General features: G+C 41.7%; 1 protein-coding gene across 11 annotated transcripts in view; it reads left to right on the top strand.

The window, feature by feature from the left end:
• The window catches only part of ARID1B (AT-rich interaction domain 1B), a 712,135-nt gene that overhangs the window by 166,525 nt on the left and 525,271 nt on the right, over positions 1-20,339 (top strand). For all 11 annotated transcript variants that reach the window (XM_073672421.1, XM_073672423.1, XM_073672420.1 and 8 more), the window contains one exon: positions 15,675-15,788. In XM_073672421.1, the coding sequence (XP_073528522.1) occupies positions 15,675-15,788 (114 nt within the window). The remainder of the gene's footprint in view (positions 1-15,674; positions 15,789-20,339) is intronic.

Here is a 20,339-nt window from a genome sequence, read left to right as displayed (position 1 = left end):
GGTGGATTACTATCCTTGTTCCACGGCAAAAATATCTGTACAGAGAGAAATCACAATTCCTTGAGGCATAGTTTCTAAAGAACTGCTTCACGTTGCAACATATCTGTTTTAAGTGTACATTTAGGGGGCCACAGTGTCATTTCTTTTACATATTTTACCTCTCTTAGAGGAATGTTGAAAAGATCATTAAGGGTGGATTCTCACAGGTTTTCATGTGTTTTTTTTTTTTACAAACTGAAAAACAAAAGCTGCATAAAAACTGTGTTTAGAATGCCTAATAGTGGTTTTAATAGGACTTTGCATACTCGTCTTGCAAGATTGTTTTAATAATGTTTTGGTAATTTGTATAAAAAATGACGGGAGAAAATCTCCAAAACACAACACAATGTTACATATAACAGAGGCAAATTCTAGGTTACTAATTTTTTTTTTCCTTTAAATGGTTCTTTCATGAATTGAAAAAAATGTCTCTGGAGTACTGCATATCATTACTTTAACCATTTCAAAGCAATAGTCCATCATGTGACAGTCCACCACTGCGGAAGGACCTGCACTTGAGCCACAGAAGCTTGGGGCACTATTACACATAAAAGTGTAATTTATTTACAAAACACACACCACTTTTAATTATTGTATGCTGCAAATACTTTTTTTTTTACATTTTATTGAATTTTAAACACTTTTCTTTACAAAACCCCTTTTAATGCTGAAAATAAACGTCTAAGAAATGCAGTTGCCAGTGTTACCCAGTGAACACCAATTTCCTGAAGTTTTTTTTTATAGTTTATTTTGTGTCCAAATATTATTAAATATTACTTGACCCTGGCCTTGGGCTATGTTCACACGTTGCATTATTGCTGCGTTTTTTTCCGCAGGCAAAACCTGCTCTCTTGGCAGTAAAGAAGCAGCTTAAAAAAAAAGCAGGTTTTGCAGCGTTTTTGTTGTCTCTTGTGCATGCTGATTAAAGTTTAGTGCCCCCGAAAAAAATTGATGATGCAACTTCCTTAGGTTTTTGCACCAAAAATACAGGAAAACCTGATAACTGCTTTTTTTCCCTTCATCCATGACTACACACCTTGAGAGGGATCCGCCCCACCAAGGACAGGAAACCGTCTGAAATAAAAGGGCGGCACCTCTCCGTTGCTTCAGTTGGTTTCCTGTCCTTGATGGGAACCTGTCTGAATTAGTAAAGGAAGAAGAAAGAAGATAGTTTGTTTTTTTCCTACCCGGCCCTGTCCCGGTTGTGGAAGAACGGGCTCCGGCCTGGGCACCAGCCTTCAGGAACCGCAGACGCTGTCCGCAGCTCCCTGGATGCTGGGTCCGTGGCGGCGCAGGCGGTGAGGGCAGCTCCAGCTCCCCGCAGACCGCTACGCCGACTTCCCCCTGCCATCATTCCGGAGTCCATGCTGTGCGAGGGCACGGAGCAGCGTATTTCCGGGTGTGACACTGCCCCTGACGTCACGGTGCGGGGCACGCTGGAAGAGGCGTGCCGGATGACGTCTGGTGCGGGTCCCCGTATCCAAGATGGCTGCGCCTTTTAAGCGCTCACCGACCAGTTAATGAAGCCTCAGCCCACGGGTGCAAGGAGGCGGGAGGGCACATAACCCTATTTAAAGGTGGGTCAGGGTGGTCACCGCTGCTCATGTTCCAGCCCTACAGTCTTGGTAGCTGTGGCAGACCAGGACAGCCAGGAGCAGCAGTAGCTGACACCTCCACCTGAGCAGCAGCAGCAGCAACAGCGTCAGCGGTAGAAGCAGGCTGACGCCCCTCAGACTGACACATTCAAGCAACCGCAGCAGTAGTCACAGAAGCAAGGTCTCGGACGTCTCTGTGCCATCCAGAAGGGATTCATCTCGTATCCAGCCACAACCTCCAAATCCGGTACCCTTCAGTGACTTCAGGGGTGAGTGATCTTCGTGAATGTCACTTGGTATTAATAGTTTTTTTTTTCTCTTATGTGCTTAACCCCTAGGAGCCTGTGAAAAGTAGCGCCAAAGAGAAGCACAGGGTGTGTGCCTTATGCCATATACCCCTACCTATAGAGTGGCAGAAAGATCTTTGTTCAGGCTGTATTGGTAGAACTATTGCTGAGAGTACGCTGGATTTTGCTAATAATCTCAGATCCATTGTCCGTTCTGAGATACAAGTTTCCCTGAAAGGGTTGCTTAAAAGGAGGAAAAGGTCCCATTAACAAGTCTCCTCTAACTATGACTCTTGCGCTCAGTCAGAGCATCAGGTTCTTAGTGATTCCTCTTCCTCTTCGAATAGTGACTGTGGTAGACCCTGCTTCCCTATTGTGGACACCAACAGACTGGTTAAAGCCATTAGATCCACTATGGGGTTGAAGGAAGAAAGAGCAGCCAAATCCCTAGAGGATATGATGTTTGCCCGATAGGAAGAGAAAAAGAGGCGCACATTCCCGGTTAACTCTAAAATTCAGGCCCTTATCGATCGGGATTGGAGGAAGCCTGAAAAGACCCCTCTTTGAGTATAAGGATTCTGAATCCTGGGACAAAATTCCCAAGGTGGATGGCGCTGTAGCTCGATCCTCTAGAAAATCCTTACCCTTGGAGAACTCAGGCGTCCTTAGAGATGCTCTTGATATGAAGGCAGACTCTTTCCTGCGTCACACAAGGGATGCAGCAGCGGGGGGGCCTTAAGCGGGCAGTAGCAGGCACCTGTGTAGCCAGGTCATTAATGGTCTGGTTACAGCAATTGGAAGATCAGCTTAAAGATAGGATCTTTTCTCTAGGAACCCCTCTATCTAATTTACCTCTAATGCAGGCCGCTTCGGCCTTCCTTGCTGATACTTCAGCTGACTCTTTTCAAACTATCGGCCAGGTCAGCGAACCTGTAGAATGCAGCCAGGCGGGCCTTGTGGCTCAAGGGCTGCCCAGGAGACTTGCAGTCGAAGCATAAGCTATGCTCTCTCCCATGTGACAGCAAGTTCCTTTTGGTCAGAAGTTAGACGATATTCTGGAAAAGGCAGGCAATCGAAAAAGAGGCTTTCCAGGTTTCTCAGGAGAGGCAAAGAGATCTTATTTTTGGAGTAAGAAATTTAACCGGGGTCACCCGCCGCGAGGTAAGGCAATGGGACTCCAAAACTAAGAAGGAGTCGGGATATATATTTAGTGTCCTCCCCCACGACTAGAAAGTCCTCCTAATGATGCCAGTCTGAGGGTAGGTGGAAGGCTGTCCCATTTCTTTCCAGCTTGGAAGGCCATCACCTCAAGTCCTTGGGTGCTAAACATAGTAAAGGAGGGCCTAAAGCAACGCTTCCATCAAATCCCTCACCGTACCTTTATAATCATCCCCAGGAGGAAATCAGTCGAGGAACAGATGGCCTTAGAGAGAGAAATTTTAGGCTTAGTAGAAAAACAAGTTCATCTCAGGTCCCAGAGTCACAAAGGGGAAGGTGATTTTATTCCCCCCTTTTTCTGATAAAAAAAAACCAATGGGTCCTTAAGGAACATTATCAACCTCAAGGGCCTGAACCTACTAGTGGAGAACCAGATGTTCAAGATGGAGTCGGTGAACTCTGCAGTAAAGCTTGTCCACCTCAATTGCTTTGACAGTAGTCGATTTAAAGGACGCTTTTTACCACGCCCCAATCCATCCAGTGTACCAAAAGTACTTGAGGGTAGCCTTATTCATAGAGTGGGAACTGAGACATTTCCAATTCATGGCCCTTCTATTCGGCCTCTCAGTAGCTCTGAGAATATTCTCAAAACTCATAGCGGAGGTGACAGCCTTTCTACGGATCAGGAACGTGGTGATCATTCCCTACCTAATGATTTTCTTGTAGTGGGGAAATAGGAGAGCCACTGTTCCACTCAACTACTAGAGGTCACGGTGCTTTTACAGCAACTGGGTTGGCTAATAAATTCCCAGAAATCGAGACTAACCCCCTCAAGGACACAAATCTTACTGGGTCTAACCCTGGATTCTCAGCTCAAGGCCTGTGTTCTCACAGAAGACAAGATATGCAAGATAATCAATATAGCCACAAAAGCCATCAGGATTCCTGCAATATCCTTAAGAGAAGCGATGTCTCTATTAGGATCCATGATATCCTGTCTCCCAGCAGTCAAATGGACCCAAAGTCATATGAGGCTTCTGCAGTGGGAGGTCCTGTCAGCATTGAAGTCCTTCAACGGACATTTAGAAAGAAAATTAGTTCTTTCCCGAGAGACTGTAGCCTCCCTCTCTTGGTGGACAGATTCCAGGCATGCAGTAGCCCAGATCAGTCGACTGTTATTACAACGGATGCAAGCGGTTCTGGCTGGGGAGGTCACCTGGCAGATCACTCAGTTTAGGGACACTGGGCAAGCCACGAAAAGGGGGATTCATCCAACCTAAAGGAGCGGTGGAAAGATCCCTGTTAGGCTTCCTCCTCCATGTTCCGGGGCACCACTTTCAGGTCAGGTCAGACAACCAGAGAATAGTGGCATACATAAATCACCAGGGGGTACGAGATCTCGCTCTCTTATGGTAGTGGCGAACAGGATCCTGCAGCTAGCAGAACAGCATATCCCATCCCTCAGTCAGGGGCCAGTATTCCACGCGCAAGCCAAAGGGTTCCATCTTGCGGTGTGGAATTTGAGAGGTCATTACTGAGCTATAGGTTTCTCCCTGGCCGTAGTTTCCACCCTACTACGTAGTAGAAAGCCCATAACAACTAAAACTTATGGTAGAATTTGGGGAAAGTTCCTGGATTTTCCTAAAACCCCTTTGTCAAATAATCCTCCTATTAAGGAGGTCCTAAAGCTGAGGATACGATTTAGGGTTGGCCACGGGTACACTCAAGCTCCAGGTATCTGCGCTAGGTGCACTATATAGTTGTAACTTGGCCGGGAACAGAAGGGATTTATTAAATCCTGTGCTAGGTACAAACCAGTTCAGACTCCAAAAATTCCTCCCTGGGACTTGAATTTAGTCCTTAACTCTCTCACTGACGACCTGTTTGAACCCCTGCAGGTTATCTCTCTGAAATTACTCACCCTTTAAAACTATTTTCTTGGTGGCGTTGACATCAGCCCGTAGGGTGAGCGATTTGCAGGCCCTTTCGGTTAATCCGCCATATACCCAAATTTATGATGACAGGATCGTCCTCCGCCCAGACCCAGCGTACCTCCTAAAGTTGTGTCCAGATTTCACTGTAGCCAGGAGATTGTGTTACCTTCTTTTTGCAGTCATCCAAAAAAACAGGAGAATCTAAATTTCATAATCTAGATCAGTGTTTCCCAAACCCCATCCTCATGGCCCCCCACAGGTCATGTTTTTAGGATCACCTTAGTATTACACAGGTGATTGAAGTATCATCAAGGCGTCAGGAATTCTCTCACCTGTGCAATACTAAGGAGATCCTGAAAACATGACCTGTGGGGGGCCGTGAGGATGGGGTTTGGGAAACACTGATCTAGATGTTAGAGGTCCTTATTACAGTACATAGAGATGACTAAGCAATGAAGAAAGGATCATTCCTTGTTTGTAGCCTTCCAGGGGAATAGGAAGGGTCACGGGGTATCAAAGGGTACTATTGCCAGGTGGCTTAGTGAGGCCATCAGTTTAGCCTACATGTCTACGGGAGTTCCAGCCTGGTCGGTATCAAAGCCCACTCCACCAGGGCTGTGGCAACCTCCTGGGCAGAGAGAGCGGAGGTTTCGATCGACCAGATATGTAAAGCTGCTACTTGGTCTGCACCTTCCACCTTCTACAGGCACTATAGACTGGATCTGTCCTCCTATGCTGACCGTACCTTTGGGAGAAGGGTACTTCAGGCGGTGGTCCCTCCCTAGGGTGCTCTCCTTCTCCAAAATTCTCTCAAGGTTTGCGGTCATTGGTGAAGGGAAAACACCAAGGTTATTTACTGGTAGCGGGTTTTTCCAGAACCCATGACAGCACCCGTATCCCCCCCCCCCTTTTTTTTTTTCTCACGCCTTTGGATGTGCACTAGTTGGGTGTTTGTGTGATGTAGGTGTTGGTTATTTGGCTAACATTTTTCTGGAGGTCCTCTCTGTAATCAATTGAATTGAGGGAGATGTACCCCCCTTTTATTTCAGATGGTTTCCTCTCCTTGGTGGGGCGGATCCCTCTCTCAAGGTGTGCTGAGTTCTGGAAAAACTGGCTACCGGTAAGTAACCTTGGTGCTTTTGCTGCCTTTTTGCACTTACCCATTGCTTTCTATGGGTGAATAAATGCTGAAAAAACGCTGAAAGAAGTTACATGATGCATTTTGCAAAAACGCTGCAGTTTGCCAAATCAGTCAGGAAAAAAAACAATGTGTCTGCATGAGATTTCTGAAATCTCATAGCTTTTGCTGGTACTGTAAATGCAGCTTATAATTTGCATAAAAAAAAACGCAGCAAAAACGCAACGTGTGAACATAGCCTCAGGATGGCTATCGACACCTTATGGTGCATATTGTAATGTCCAAGTATTACAATGATACTGTACATGAAACCATGCAGTGTAATGTCCAAATAGCATTGCCAGACAAATGCTTAAATTAGAGAATGTGCATTTGAGTTTTTAAATGAGGTTTTCAAGTAGAAAAGTTTCTTTTCCGGGGAGTTATTGATGTGTTTTTGGAAGTTTTTTTTCCTCAAAGTGTTTATTATTCACAGATTTCTCATTGAAGAGGTCCTAGTTTAGATTAGTCTCAAAGGATTATAATTTCTCACTGGAGTCTCATATGCTTTAGAGCAGTGCTTCCCAAACCCCGCCCAGATCACATTTTCAGGATTTCCTTAGTGTTGCACAGTGAGAACCTGCGGCAATTTCTGAGGCCATAATAATAATTCCATCATCTGTGCAATACTAGGGAAATCCTGAAATCATGATCTGTTGGGGGCAGTGAAGACTGGAGTTTGGGAAACACTGCTTTAGAGGATACGTTAGGGCCCTTTGTCATGTGCCTCCTTTAAATATTACTTCTCACTTGCTCCTTCGAAATTGCTGTTTGTGAGGTTTGCACTTCAAATGGCCTTCTACTTTTTCAGAATGTTGGCTAACTTAATGTAAAAAACTTATGTTTTATATTTTGGGTTTTAGTTTTTGGGGGAAGTGAGAATGAATGGCAAACTGGAAACATCAAATGGAATGGGTTGCAACAAAAGCAGAACCAAGAACTCTAAAAGTATGTGCCCACAATCAGGCTATAGAAGCGCTTTGGACGCAGTGTATTTTTGCTGCATCTGATCACGCAGGTAACTTAGCATGTGTCCAGTGAACACATGCAGAGTTACTGCATTCAGTACATTCTATTGGGGAAATTTCTGTTTTGGAGATGAATGTCTCCCTGCTGCGCCTTGTAAAGCTGCTCCTCCGGTGAGTTTACACGGCATCAAATAGAAGCACAGTGGGCATGGGATTTCTATAAATCCCATTCACTGTGCTTCTACTGTAGAACGCAGCGTTTTGGATGCAACGCAGGAGAGCTGTGTCCAAAACGCTGCTATTACGGATCATAGGCATGCAGCCGAAGTTGCTTAAACTTCAGACTAAAGTATTCACTCTTGCAATATTATAACCACAGACCTCACCAGGTGTTCTGTTTATCCCTGGCGACAACTAGAAGTGACACATGTTAGTTCAAATAAAAAATAATTTTTATTAGCTACCTCAAAATTATTAAAAACAGTAAAGGTGCAGGAAAAAAGGTACAGGAGCTATTATGCCCAATAATAAAGGCAAGCTTGTAAAAATTCAACACTGATTATAGTTCCAAATCAAGTTCAAAAATACATATATAATTTAATTTTGTATTTAGCACCTTGCTTTTTAGTCCAATTCGTTCAGGTGCAATATTTTTCTACCTAATAGTCCAATGCAAGGTGACAAAAATGCCCAAAAAAAGTATATATAGCAGAATGCTAGTACACCTGCAAATGCAAAACATTTAATATCTCATATTGCATACTGCCCTCTAGCCTAAATACTTGAAACACATGCCCTAAGGTCTATAATGCTTTTGTCAAAGTAAGGCCTTCAATCCATAACATTCACAGGCGCGCTTAATGATATAAAGGCCAAGCTGAATGCCACAGGAAATCATCTATGTGAACATATCCTAGATGGTCATGAAGTTTCAGCCTGGTCTCACTAGAAATGAGAACTATCACACACATATATTGAAGAACTAGTGGAACTTAAAGTTGTTTTTACCTGATTGAGGAACGCTGTGGTATCTAAGTTGGCTGAGTTCAGGTGAACTATTAGGTATAAGAATATTGCACGTGAACGAATTAGACTAAAAAGCAAGGTGCTAAATGCAATATTATATTATATTTGTATTTTTGAACTTTATTTGGAACTATAATCAGTGTTGAATTTTTACAACATCGCCTTTATTATTGGGTATAATAGCTCCTGTACCTTTTTTCATGCACCTTTCCTGCTTTTAATAATTTTGAGATAGCTAATAAAAATTTTTTATTTGAGCTAACATGTCACTTCTAGTTGTCGCCAGGGTTTAACAGAACACCTGGTGAGGTCTGTGGTTATATTTATGCATTTGAGAAGCGCCAATCTAGTGTCTAACAGGTATTTGGACATTCTGAAGATTAAACTCTTGCAATATTGCAGTTTTGAAATTAGAGAGGTTTTCCAGAAAAATGCTTTTTTTTTTATTGTAAGCATTGTTCTGGTTAATCAGAAGCAAAGCCACTCTATTTAGAAGAGTTTGTGTTATTTCTAGGTTCTGTGACAAACATTGACCTGTTTTGACTGCTGGTTTTCTACACTTCTGACCACTACATGATGATAGAAATTTTGATCTTTTGTAATATGTATGTAGCACATGGCCAAAAACTGTGGTAACATGAAAGACATTCTACAGCAGTACTAAGCAGTATAGCTGTGAATCCAGCTCTGGGGAGAGAACTTCCTACTAGAAAGTAGCTCAGGTCTCACTGCCTCTCTCTGCTTCTTGTTTATACCTCCTTTCTTGTCTATAGACTGTAATATGAAACCTCAGGGAGCTTGCAGATGGTCTGTCTGGTTTTGACCACAGCCGATTTTAGCTATTTTATTTATTTCTTGTCTTTTATTTTTGTATTATTCATAAAAAAAGACTTGGGTTTAGGGGCTAGTAGACCTGTTCGCAATGAATAGGCTAGTGATTCATAGCAACTAGTGGTTCTAATACAACATATTGGTTATATTGACTGACTTTTTGGAAGGTTTATCGTTCCTTGTGTCACATAATACCCTTTAAAAAAATCTTGAAAATGTAGCTTTCTTAGGACCCTATATGTAATGAGGAAAACCTCACCGACCACCCGCTGAATATCCAGAGGGCCTGTGGAATCTGCTTTGTAACAATTAGACTAAAGTGTTAGGTATGTCATAATCAAATCTGCCCAAACCTTTTTTTCTTCCATTGATGGACCTAGAAGGGCGGCCTGGATATTCTAATACACAAATAGATTGTTGGCCGATCCCTGCAATCTAATCTATAAGGATGTTTTAGACGATTTGGGTGCATAACCAAATTGCTCAAAAAGGACTCCATCAAGAAGTGAACTTTTAAGCTACAATTTTGCCTTAGGTGAAAGTTTAAAGGGGCTGTCCGAAGTGATAAGTCTGCAGTCACTCTGTGTGAATTCGCTGGTTTCAGACCTGGTAATGGAGGGTATGTATGTGTTATACATGCCTCCGGGCCAGTCAGCGCCGCTTTGCTCTCCATACACTTGAATGGAGTGAGGCCACCCCCTGTCTAGTGACGCGGACGGCCAGTGGGCGCGTCCAACTGGAAGGCGCGGCCTCTCTCAATACAAGTGTATGGAAAGCGAGGCAACGCCACTGGCCCGGAATATGTATAACACATACATACCCTTTGTTACCGGGTCTCATACCAGCGAATCCCCGCAGTGCACAGTGGGTGCGCTGGGGGGGATTCATAAATCTGCAGTCACACAGAGTGACTGCAGACTTATTACTCTTGACCGGACAACCGCTTTAAGCTAATTTAACAAATTGATGATTTTATAGATCCAGTAACCAAAGCTATTTAGAGATGGGAAACGCACTCAACAGTGTGGTGTGCTCACTTAGGATGATGCATGTAAATTGGCCAGCTGGTGGCAGCCTGTTTACTATTGTCAGACCAGAATGGCTTTGTGCCTTCTTTAATGTTATGACAATGAGTGAGAAATTCTGTCACTCAGTATGAACTAACTGAATGATTCCATCTGCTTCACCTAAGCCTAGTATATCAAAAAGCTATGGAAAGTGTGTCGCCTTTTATATCTGATATAGAAGGTTTATGTACTTGTAAAAGCTGTGCTGTCTTCATAACCCGCTTTATGTATAAGCTAGAACTGGTTGTGCCGCTTTTCCTGCCAGTGTAGACATGTTGCGAAATATTCCCTGCAAGCTGATCTTTGTTTTTCAGGTCTTGCTGCTCTATAAACTGTGTACAGGTCTGCTGATGCACAGTGTTCAGTTAATGGGTGTGTTTTCTGTGGGTTTAGAGGTGTAACTGCTGTTTAAAGAAATAACGTCACCTTTTAAAAGTCTGGTTTTAATGTGGTCTTCGGAAGAATGTTCCCAAGGTGGTAAGTTCACCGGGGCTGATCAGCTGATCAACCCCAGTGACCTCCTGCACAGCAATGTACACTGACAGGGGTGATTTTACACCCCTGTCAGTATACACTGCTGTCTTCTACAGCTGTGACATCAGTGATTTCTGATGTCACAGCCGTAGAAGTGATCCAGATCGTCGTGGGCTGCGTCGTTGAGGGCAGACTGGTGAGGGATATGGTTTTGTTGTTTTACATTTTTTTCAGGAGATCGAGGGCTTCGCGGAGGCTTACAATAAATTTTTTTTTAAAAAAAAACTGTTTTTTTTATTTCTTTAAAATTATTTATTCTGGCCGTGTTTTTATTGAAAAGGCGGCGACTATTTTACCACGCGGTTAGTAATGGGGGGCGTCTTATAGACACCCTCCATCACTAACCTGGGCTTCATGTCAGCCGCCAATACAAGGCTGACGTGAACCCCAACCCCATTACCCCACTCGCCACCGCTACAGGGCAGTGGGAAGAGCGAGGCTAAGTGCCAGTTTTGGTGCATCTTATGGATGCACTATTTCTGGGACTGCTGTGGTCTGATATTAATAACCAGGGAACATTGTTGGCTAATGGCCCCTTCCCCGGCTACTAATATCAGCCCCCAGTGGTCGCCTTTCCCTCTGCTGGTTATAAAAATTACGCGGGATCCCACACCATTTTTCAAAAAAATTTTAGGCTATATGCTCATAATTCAGACGTAGCAGCTCTTTGGATGCCATTTTTTTCTTCGTCCAAAACTTTGCATTCTATTGAACCCAGGTAAATCCACATGTGTTCACTGAACCATGCGTATTTACCGCATTTAATACTTTCTAGTGGTCGAATTTCTGTTGTCGAGACTAGCGACTCCGCAAAAGAATTTGATATGCTGCGGTCCTGAAAGACGTGCCGCATGGCAGTATCCACTGGTGATTCGAAGCCTCTGATGCATGCATAGTGGACATGGGATTTCTAGAGATCCCATCCACTATACTGTAACATCTGGACACTGCGGGTTTGAAGTTGTATAAACATGCAGCGTCAAACCTGCAGCGGCTCCTGACCGTGGCCATTTACCCAAACTCTCCCGCAGCATGTCAATTTCTATAGTGGACATGCCAGTCTCCACTACAGATTTTGACCAATCTAAGTGTCATTATATGCGGTGGATTCACATGTACCGACAACAAAACTGCGGCATTAGGACACCACGTTTTGGACGCAACAAAAATATGGTTCTAAGTTCTGATTGGGGGGACGTAGTGGATAACGAACCAGCTGTGAGATGTTAATTATGGCCAGGGACCTTGTTTGCCTTATGGCACCTTCCCAGGCTAAAATTAGCAGCTCACAGCAACCACATAAATTACATGAATAGAAATGCTAATGAAGATTGGTTGAATGGGACTAGCTGTCACACAGCTCTTTTGTTTGGTGATGGCAAGTTGTCAATCAGACCTTTTCATGACGAAACTTACTTAAAGTAAAGAGTTAAATAAACACACAGACACAGTGTAAACACTTTATTTGAAATACAACAGACCAATTCTTTAATAATTTAAATGAACCAATATACTCACCCCAGTTCTTATGGTAATCCAAGGGTTTAAGCAATATCCCACCAAATAACTTTAGTTCGCTCCAAAAAGCATTCATTGATGTACGAAGACGCTTCAAATAATGCATGTAAAATCCACATGTGTTTTTTCTGCCAAGGAGAGGCAAAAATGCTCAGGAAATTTCTGCTTCAAATCCGCATCGTGCGCACATAGCATTAGGCTTAAAGAGGACCAATTACCAATGCTAAAGTTTTAAGTGGCCAATTTTTACTCTTCTTTTTCTCATCTCCTCACTCTCCCCACTCTTTTTGTATGCCATTTCTTTTTACTCCAACATATGGTTCCAAAAATATAGGTCTTTTGTTTGTTCTGCTAACTTTTACAATTTTTACAAAGGGGGCGTTGCTCACAGAGTGATAATGTTGAGCAGTTTAAAGACACGCCTCCAGAAAATCCTGTAAGCCACGCCCCCTTGACAAAGCTTACAAAAATTAGCACTAAATAAAAAGGTCCATATCGCTGAGACTGTAGGGCGAATGTAAAAAGAAAGAGAAAAAACCCACCATACTCAGACAAGCAGTGGGAATAAAATAAGAGCAAAAACTGGCGACTTGTAATGTGGTGCCAGGGCCTCTTTCAACTTTACATAAGTGTAACAAATAACCTTTTTTTTCTGCTTTTTATAATTTTTCCCCAAAAGTGTTAGGTTATGTGCGCACGATCAGTATTTGTTTGCAGAAATTTTTGTAGCGTTTCTGCAAGGTTCTGCACCTCTTGGCATCAAAAACACTGCGAAAATTCCACGCGGTTTTGGCGAGTTTTTTTGCATTTACTTGTGTTTTTTGTGCGTTTTTGCCTGCGGATTTGCCATGCATTTTTTCCAATGCATTGTATAGGAAAAACGCAGGAAAATACGCACAAAGAATGGACATGCTGCTTCTTTTTCCGCACATGAAATCCTGTCAGGACATTTCCTGATCATGTGCACAGATCTTCCAAATTCCCATAGAAAAGGCTGGGATAAGGTGTGCAATGCATTTTTGGGGCCAAATCCACATGGATTAGCCGCAGCAAAAACGCATAACACACAGTGTGCACATACCCTGACCCTTCTTTAGACTCGTTGCATTGAGAACAGCAACAAAAAGCAAATCTCAGGAGCCTATATTACTGCACTTTTTCACATTTGTCACATTCATACAGACTTTGTATAAATACATTTTGATGTATGTAAAAATCTGTGCTTTGTAACAATAGTATACGGACCTAAGATTCCCATATACCTTAGATTAAGATCGTCTAACATCCCCATTTGCACACATGCTCTGCTTGACACATTGTTATTAAAGGGGTTGTTTGGTCAGAAGTGATAAGTCTGCAGTCACTCTGTGTGACTGCAGACTTATGAATCCCTCCAGTGCACCCACTGTGCACTGCGGGGATTTGCTGGTATGAGACCCGGTAACGGAGGGATTGTATGTGTTACACATACCCCTGCCAATGGGCGTGGCCTTGCTCTCCATACACTTGTATTGAGCGAGGCCGCGCCTTCTAGTCGGACGCACCCACTGGCCGTCCGCGTCACTAGACAGAGGGTGGCCTCGCTCCATACAAGTGTATTGAGAGCGAGGCCACACCCACTGGCATGTATAACCTATACATAGCCTCCGGTCCCGGGTCTCATACCGGTGAAACCCCGGAGCACACAGTGCCTGCACGTGGGATTCATAAGTCTGCAGACTTATCATTTTTGACCGGACAACCCCTTTAATGTAGAGAGGTCCATTTGCACTGCAAGATTATCGTAAACTAGTATTCCTAAGAATGCTTGTTTTCTGATAATATTCACATCTAAACAGGCTGTTGGGTCAAATAATCTTTTGAGCTGCACATAAGATCATCGTCCTCGGCTGCTCATCATTCTATGCAGACAGAACTCGCGCTGCTGAGAACAGTGGCAGGCTGTGCTCACGAAACCATCTATTACAGATCTCTTTGTGCATCTGAAGAGCGGTCTACCTGTGAAAACAGGCTAGTAAATGACCAACAAACAGTAAACAAGTAGCTGATTGGCGGTCAGTTAGTGCCGCCAGTCGGATCTTGTAAACTGACACGAAGACATCTCTAGCATTGGCTTATCTCTCCCAGGGAAACAAAAGAATTGGGAATTGTACTCAACAATTCTTCAGATAATGATAAGGAAGAGTCAAGAAGCCCCCCGCCATACACATTAGATAGTTGGTCGTTCCCACCAAAACCCATGATTTTGACTAACTTTAATATAATGCGTGTGAGGGTACCATATAGCATTCAAATAGTTTGGGCTAAATAATGAAACGCTAAAAAGTTGTCTTGTGTGGAATAATGATATTCCACTTTCAGAAATGATCCCAATAGATTCTCTCCTTCCAATCAGCAATGCATGATGATTAGTGTTGAGCGAGTATGTTCTATTACCCCTGTCGCCGAGTATGCTCAGGCCGAGCTCCGAGTATTTACAGCTGCTCGGTGATATGGTCGAATCTGAATCGCTCCCGTGTGCATGATTTGCAACTGTTTGACAGTTTTATTACATGTGAGGAATGTCTATTTCTTACACATTCCTCACATGTAATAAAGCTGTCAAACAGTTGCAAATCATGCACACGGGAGCGATTCAACCATATCACCGAGAAGCTGTAACTACTCGGAGCTCGGCCTGAGCATACTCTGAACAGAACATACTCGCTCAACACTAATGATGATCATTCATCTTTACTAATTGATCAAGAGTAAAAAGTTTATTTTTACATTTATTCATATTCCTTTGACGTGATTTCGAAGGCCACACACCAATCTATAGAAGTTACAACTGTTAAGTTCCTGTCAGCACAAAAATGGCAGAAAGCCAGAAAGTTGAAAACCAATTGTGTAGTGATCCCCCACAACAGCTTTATAGGTCCATTCAGAGGACTTTGATTAACCAAAACCGAGAGCCCTTGCAAGGTGCGTCTGTACATTACATGAACTCTGGCTAATTTGTTTGGAAATTGTAACTTCCGGGTAAAAAACATTTCCATTCCTGCGTTTCTCTATGATAGAAGATTTATTAATAATCCTTTCTAAGTGCTATGAAAATAATGTACGTGGACTAGAAAGTGTTGGGAAACTCACAACAACTTGACAAAATTTTCGATGTGGCTCAGTCTCCTGCTCAGTGAATGAAGCTTCACTCAAATGGCTTGTAAGTGGTTGAAATGACATGTAGGTTTTATTTTGCAATGTTGACTCTTCTTAATAACATTACTTGGCTACAGTACCTGGTCAGATTATTACCGGGACTCCAACATTCAGAAACCAATGATCAGTTTTATCACCTTTTTTCCAACAACTACTCTATTGTTAATAATATTGTGACGTTGGTACAGGCTCATTCTTGTTACACCATCATAATATAAATGAAATAATGGAAAATCTTTGTTTTTGTATAATGGCACATAACCTGTGTATGGTAAATTATTGTGTATGTGTATAGAATTTTCTGCAGAGTGTAAAACAAATATATATATTTTATACATGCAGGATGTTCCGGCAGAGAGTTATGGCAGCAGAGCTCAACCTCCTTCAATGACTCCTGGAAAGACGAACCACGAAGACTTAAACCTAATACAGCAAGAAAGGCCATCAAGTTTACCAGTAAGATCCTTTCTTCAGAAGTCTTTTTCTTTTTAAATTGCTGTTTTACAAAAATGATAAATGTGATGATCAAGAGCAATACATTTTTAATAAATATTCTACTTTTAATTTGTGTGATATGTAAAGAGAAGATTTCTACATTATGTTACAACAGAGGTTTGGACGGTGGGCTTAGCAGTGATGGCTTCACCGGGCTCACTGTGCAGTACCTAGGTGCAATCTTCATCTTATGTTCAGTTCCTTGGTGCTTTCACACTGCGCTTTTCTGCATCTAGCAGTAAATCTTTTTTTCTTTTTTTTTTTAATTGGATCTTTCAAAATGGGTGCATAAAATGTGCAAACGAGACATTATTTGGTGCTTCTACTCCAAAAAATAACTATGGAAAAATAGGAGACAGAATTGCTGGTGTTTTTAAATGGTAAATGTGCTGCGGAGAATCAAAAGAGCAGAGTTTGTTGTGAGGTGAGCAACCATTCTTCAGTATGCTTACTTGTATGTGTTTTTAATCTAGCTGTTTCTTGGCATCAGCGAAATAGAAGAAAACCAGCAGTGGAACGAGCCGGATCTGATTGGGTTCCCCAATAAACCATATATGTATTGCCAGCCTTGTGCTCATCCTACTATTTAAGTGTCAGTGGGGGGCATTCATCGTTTATTTCTTTGCATTATTTCTTGGGATAAGTTCTTACTGTAGAAGCTTATGTCTCCACTGAACTCATTGGTGCTCTCTTGTCAAAAGACATAAGCACTTAACAGAAATGAGAAAACACAATGTCAAAAGACCTTCTGTATAAGTTCAGTAATTTGTGCTTCAGGGTTCTTCTGCCTCTAGATTCTGGAATAGAAAATGTCTGTATGTATATTAGCCACCACTCCACCATTGGGTCAGCTTCTCCCTGAACTACAGGTCATTCTTGTATAGTGAGCAACCCATCCCATCTCATACAACTGACAGTTCAGACATGCACGTCCAAATCTGTATCCAACAAACCAGTACAGCCACATATTATCAGTGCAGCTCCGATTTTATGGTCTTGGCTACCAACTGAGCAGTGATCTTCAATACAACCCGATTCAAATGAATGTGTGGCTGGGAGCATTGCTGGTAGTTAACAATAGCAATTCTGTTGCTTCCCCTTTAATTTATAGATTAAGGATCCCAGTACCTGGCTCCTGTTGATTAGTAAGTGAAAGCGTTTCCTAGCAAAGTAGTTTGTAAGACAATCCCAGTCACTTGGACTATACTGTGCTGCGGTATAGCAGCGCCATACAGTGATCTTTGACCATGTGAACTGTGTTATGGCCAAAGTCACCATGTAGCCCCAGCATTAAATTGGTAAACACCATGATTACATAGATTTTATTTTTTAGACCTAATAAGGCTAGTGTACTTAGTTTTTAAAGTATGTCAAAATGATTGTGTTCCGATTTGAAAGTTGACAAACCTGATAATCAGGGCTGTGGAGTCGGTAAGTCAAACCTCCAACTCCGACTCCTCAATTTCTAGGATACCAACTCCACGACTCCGACTCTGGCTCCCTCATACATGGCTCATGTTTAAGTGATAAATTTACTGTAGCACAGATTCATCTCAGCTAAAAGTCTAGACCCTTAGATCAGGGATAGGACAGACATTTATAGGACATTTCATAACTTTCCCAAATTCCTATGAAAAAATATTCCACAAACTGCATTGAACTACAGTACCCAATTTATTATACATCTTAGGAGTCGGAGTTGGTCGATTTTATACCGACTCCACCAAAATGGGCTCCGACTCCACAGCCCTGGTAAAAATATAATAATCATTTTAACTAGACCAGAACTAATAAAATGCTCATTTTAATATCAGGCAGCATTGGCACGCCCGTGACATGATCATGAGTTGCTATGACAGCCAGTGGTCTGCTGAAGACCCTCGTGCTTGTCATTATGGAACTCCTTTGATACCCAGCCTGTGGCCAGTCTTCAAAGGAGACTGTTATTTTTTTCTATATGCAGCAATGCTACAGCATTGCTGCATATAACAGAAGCAATCAGATGATTGCAGCTTCAAGTCCCCTAAGGGGATTATTAAAATCAGTGAAAAGTAAAAAAAAAAAAAAAAAAAAAAAAAAAAAAAAAAAACTATGAAAAAAACACAAGTTAAAATCACCCACCTTTTCCCCCATTAAAAATAAAGATATTAAAAAAAATAAAAAACACATCTGTGGTATCGCTGTGTTCAGAAAAGTCTGATCTATCAAAATATAAAAATAAGTAAAAAAAAAAATAATAAATGAAAAAAATTCAAGAACACCAAAATTATGTTTTTTGGTTTTTTTTTTTTTTTTTGGTCGCTGCAGTTCCACAAAAATGCTGTAACAAGTGATCAAAACGTCACATCAATCCCAAAATGGTATCAATAAAAGCATTGTCTTGTCCCACAAAAAAATAAGCTGCCACACAGCTCCATCAACAGAAAAATAAAAACGTTACAGGTCTCGGAAAATGGCGACAACACCGAAAAATTTGTTTTTTTTGTAAACATTTTATTTATTTTTTTGACCACTAAAATAGAAAAAACTGGTCATGTTTGGTATCGCTTTAATCGTACTGATGATCATATTACAAGGTTATTTTTACCACAAACTGTACATTGTAAAAACAATCACAGAATTGTGTTTTTTTCACAATTTCTTCCCACTTGGAATTTTTTTTTTCCTTTTTCCAGTATACTATGTAGTAAAATGAATGATGTCATTCAAAAGTACAATGCGTCCTGCAAAAAACAAGCCCTCATGTCTATGTGGAAAGAAACAAGTTATGGCTTTAAGAAGGTGAGGAAAAAGCGAAACCTGAAATTGGCCATTTCATGAACGGGTTAATGTCCCATGTCTCCGCTTTGGATTAGAATAGCAAACAACAATTACAAATAAGTAGTTTAGGACATTTGGAGTACATCCCGAGATATAGTGTAAGTTCAAGGCCAAGTTCACACATTGCAGATATTCCGCATTGCGATTCTTCAGCAATTTACAGTACAAGCTAAGTAAATGGGTTTTTCATAATCCCTTTTTTTTTTTACACATTACGGAAAAAAAGTGCACACGAAAATGAAATCGAGGTGTGGAATTGAAATGTGTAGCCTGCTCGTTCTTGTGTGAGTTTTCATTACGGTTTTTACCATATTTAATGCTTAGTAATGTCGTAGGGTGAAATCCGCAACAAAATCTACAAATAACACATGCTGATTTTGTCTGCGGATTAGTAACCAAATCTGCTTTGGAAATTTTCCGCAACATGTGAACATTGCCCAAATCTGCAAAAATAAACACTGTAATCTAAAACTGTAATTGTTTGTTATATAAACCTCATTTGTCCAAATATTTCAATATATTTTATTGTTGTGAATGTTTGTAATCAAGCTTGTGGAAGAGAGGGAAGGAAGCTATGTTTTCTGTAGCCTCATGGGTTACACTCCTTATAACCATTTCTATTAATTGAAAGCGTTCATCTCGAAGAAAAATTGTTCAGAATTAGATCACGTCCTTACATAGCTTGGCCAAATCATGATAGTTTCCGTATACTAGGTTCTACAATGATCCTCTGTAAAAAGAGGGATGTGAAACCCCTGCTTACATCACCAGTACTGATGAGGTACTGACTTAGGATGGAAAATGTGTAATCTTTCTTAGCAGCCGTGTTCTGCAAAGCCAACTCCATGTTTGTAGTGCACTTGTTAAACTGTCGTGGTGCTCAGGTCGGTGTCGGGCCCCCCTCATTGTTCAAAAGGATTAGGACATTTATAAATCTGAGTACTATTGCAATGTTTAGGCCAGGGTCACACACGCGTTGATTCTCTCATGCAAGAGAATTGGCTTGATTATGCTAATGACTCTCGGAGTCATTGTTCGAGTAGAGGGTCAGTTTACTGTGGTCCGATTCTCTTGGGTGAGAAAATCGTCCTACTGGTGTGAAGAAGATGGAGAACTTAATTTCTCCATGTTCTCGGATGTCAGACCGCACTCGCATGACATTAGAGTGCAGTCCGATGTTTTACACGCACCATAGACTTGTATGGGTGCGGGTGATCCAAATATTGGAGACACTTGCAGCATGCTGTGATTTTTATTTCTTAATGCAGAATCGGCATAAGAACAAAATAGCAGGTCTCCACTACCCCATAATATAATTCTGGACCAAGTGCTATGCGATAAAACATTGGCTAGCACTTGGCCAAGGTATACGCTCTTCTGAGTGAGCCCTTACAGTGATCAGGTCAGTGGGTACCATAGGGTGATCAGTTTTATTGTTTTTTTAAAACATGGAAACCCTCTTGTTTCTAATGATTAAAAGCTAAATGATATATACAGCCAGTACAGCCAGGAAAACTTCTTTTCTGTACATGTACACAGGACTGATTTGCTGCTGCTTTTTGTACTAGAAAAAATGCACAAAATTTAACTTTTTTTGTTGCAGAGTTACGTGCTCAAGTGCTGCCGGAGTAGAGCCACAGGTAAACAAAGTGGGTGCAGGGAATTAAGTGAAATTCAGGAGGAGCGAAAGGC

The sequence above is a fragment of the Phyllobates terribilis genome, unplaced genomic scaffold, assembly GCF_046119375.1.
Source record: "Phyllobates terribilis strain yellow unplaced genomic scaffold, ASM4611937v1 Scaffold_3__8_contigs__length_932513732, whole genome shotgun sequence".
Taxonomy (NCBI): domain Eukaryota; kingdom Metazoa; phylum Chordata; class Amphibia; order Anura; family Dendrobatidae; genus Phyllobates; species Phyllobates terribilis.
This window is presented reverse-complemented; position numbering and strand designations above follow the sequence as displayed.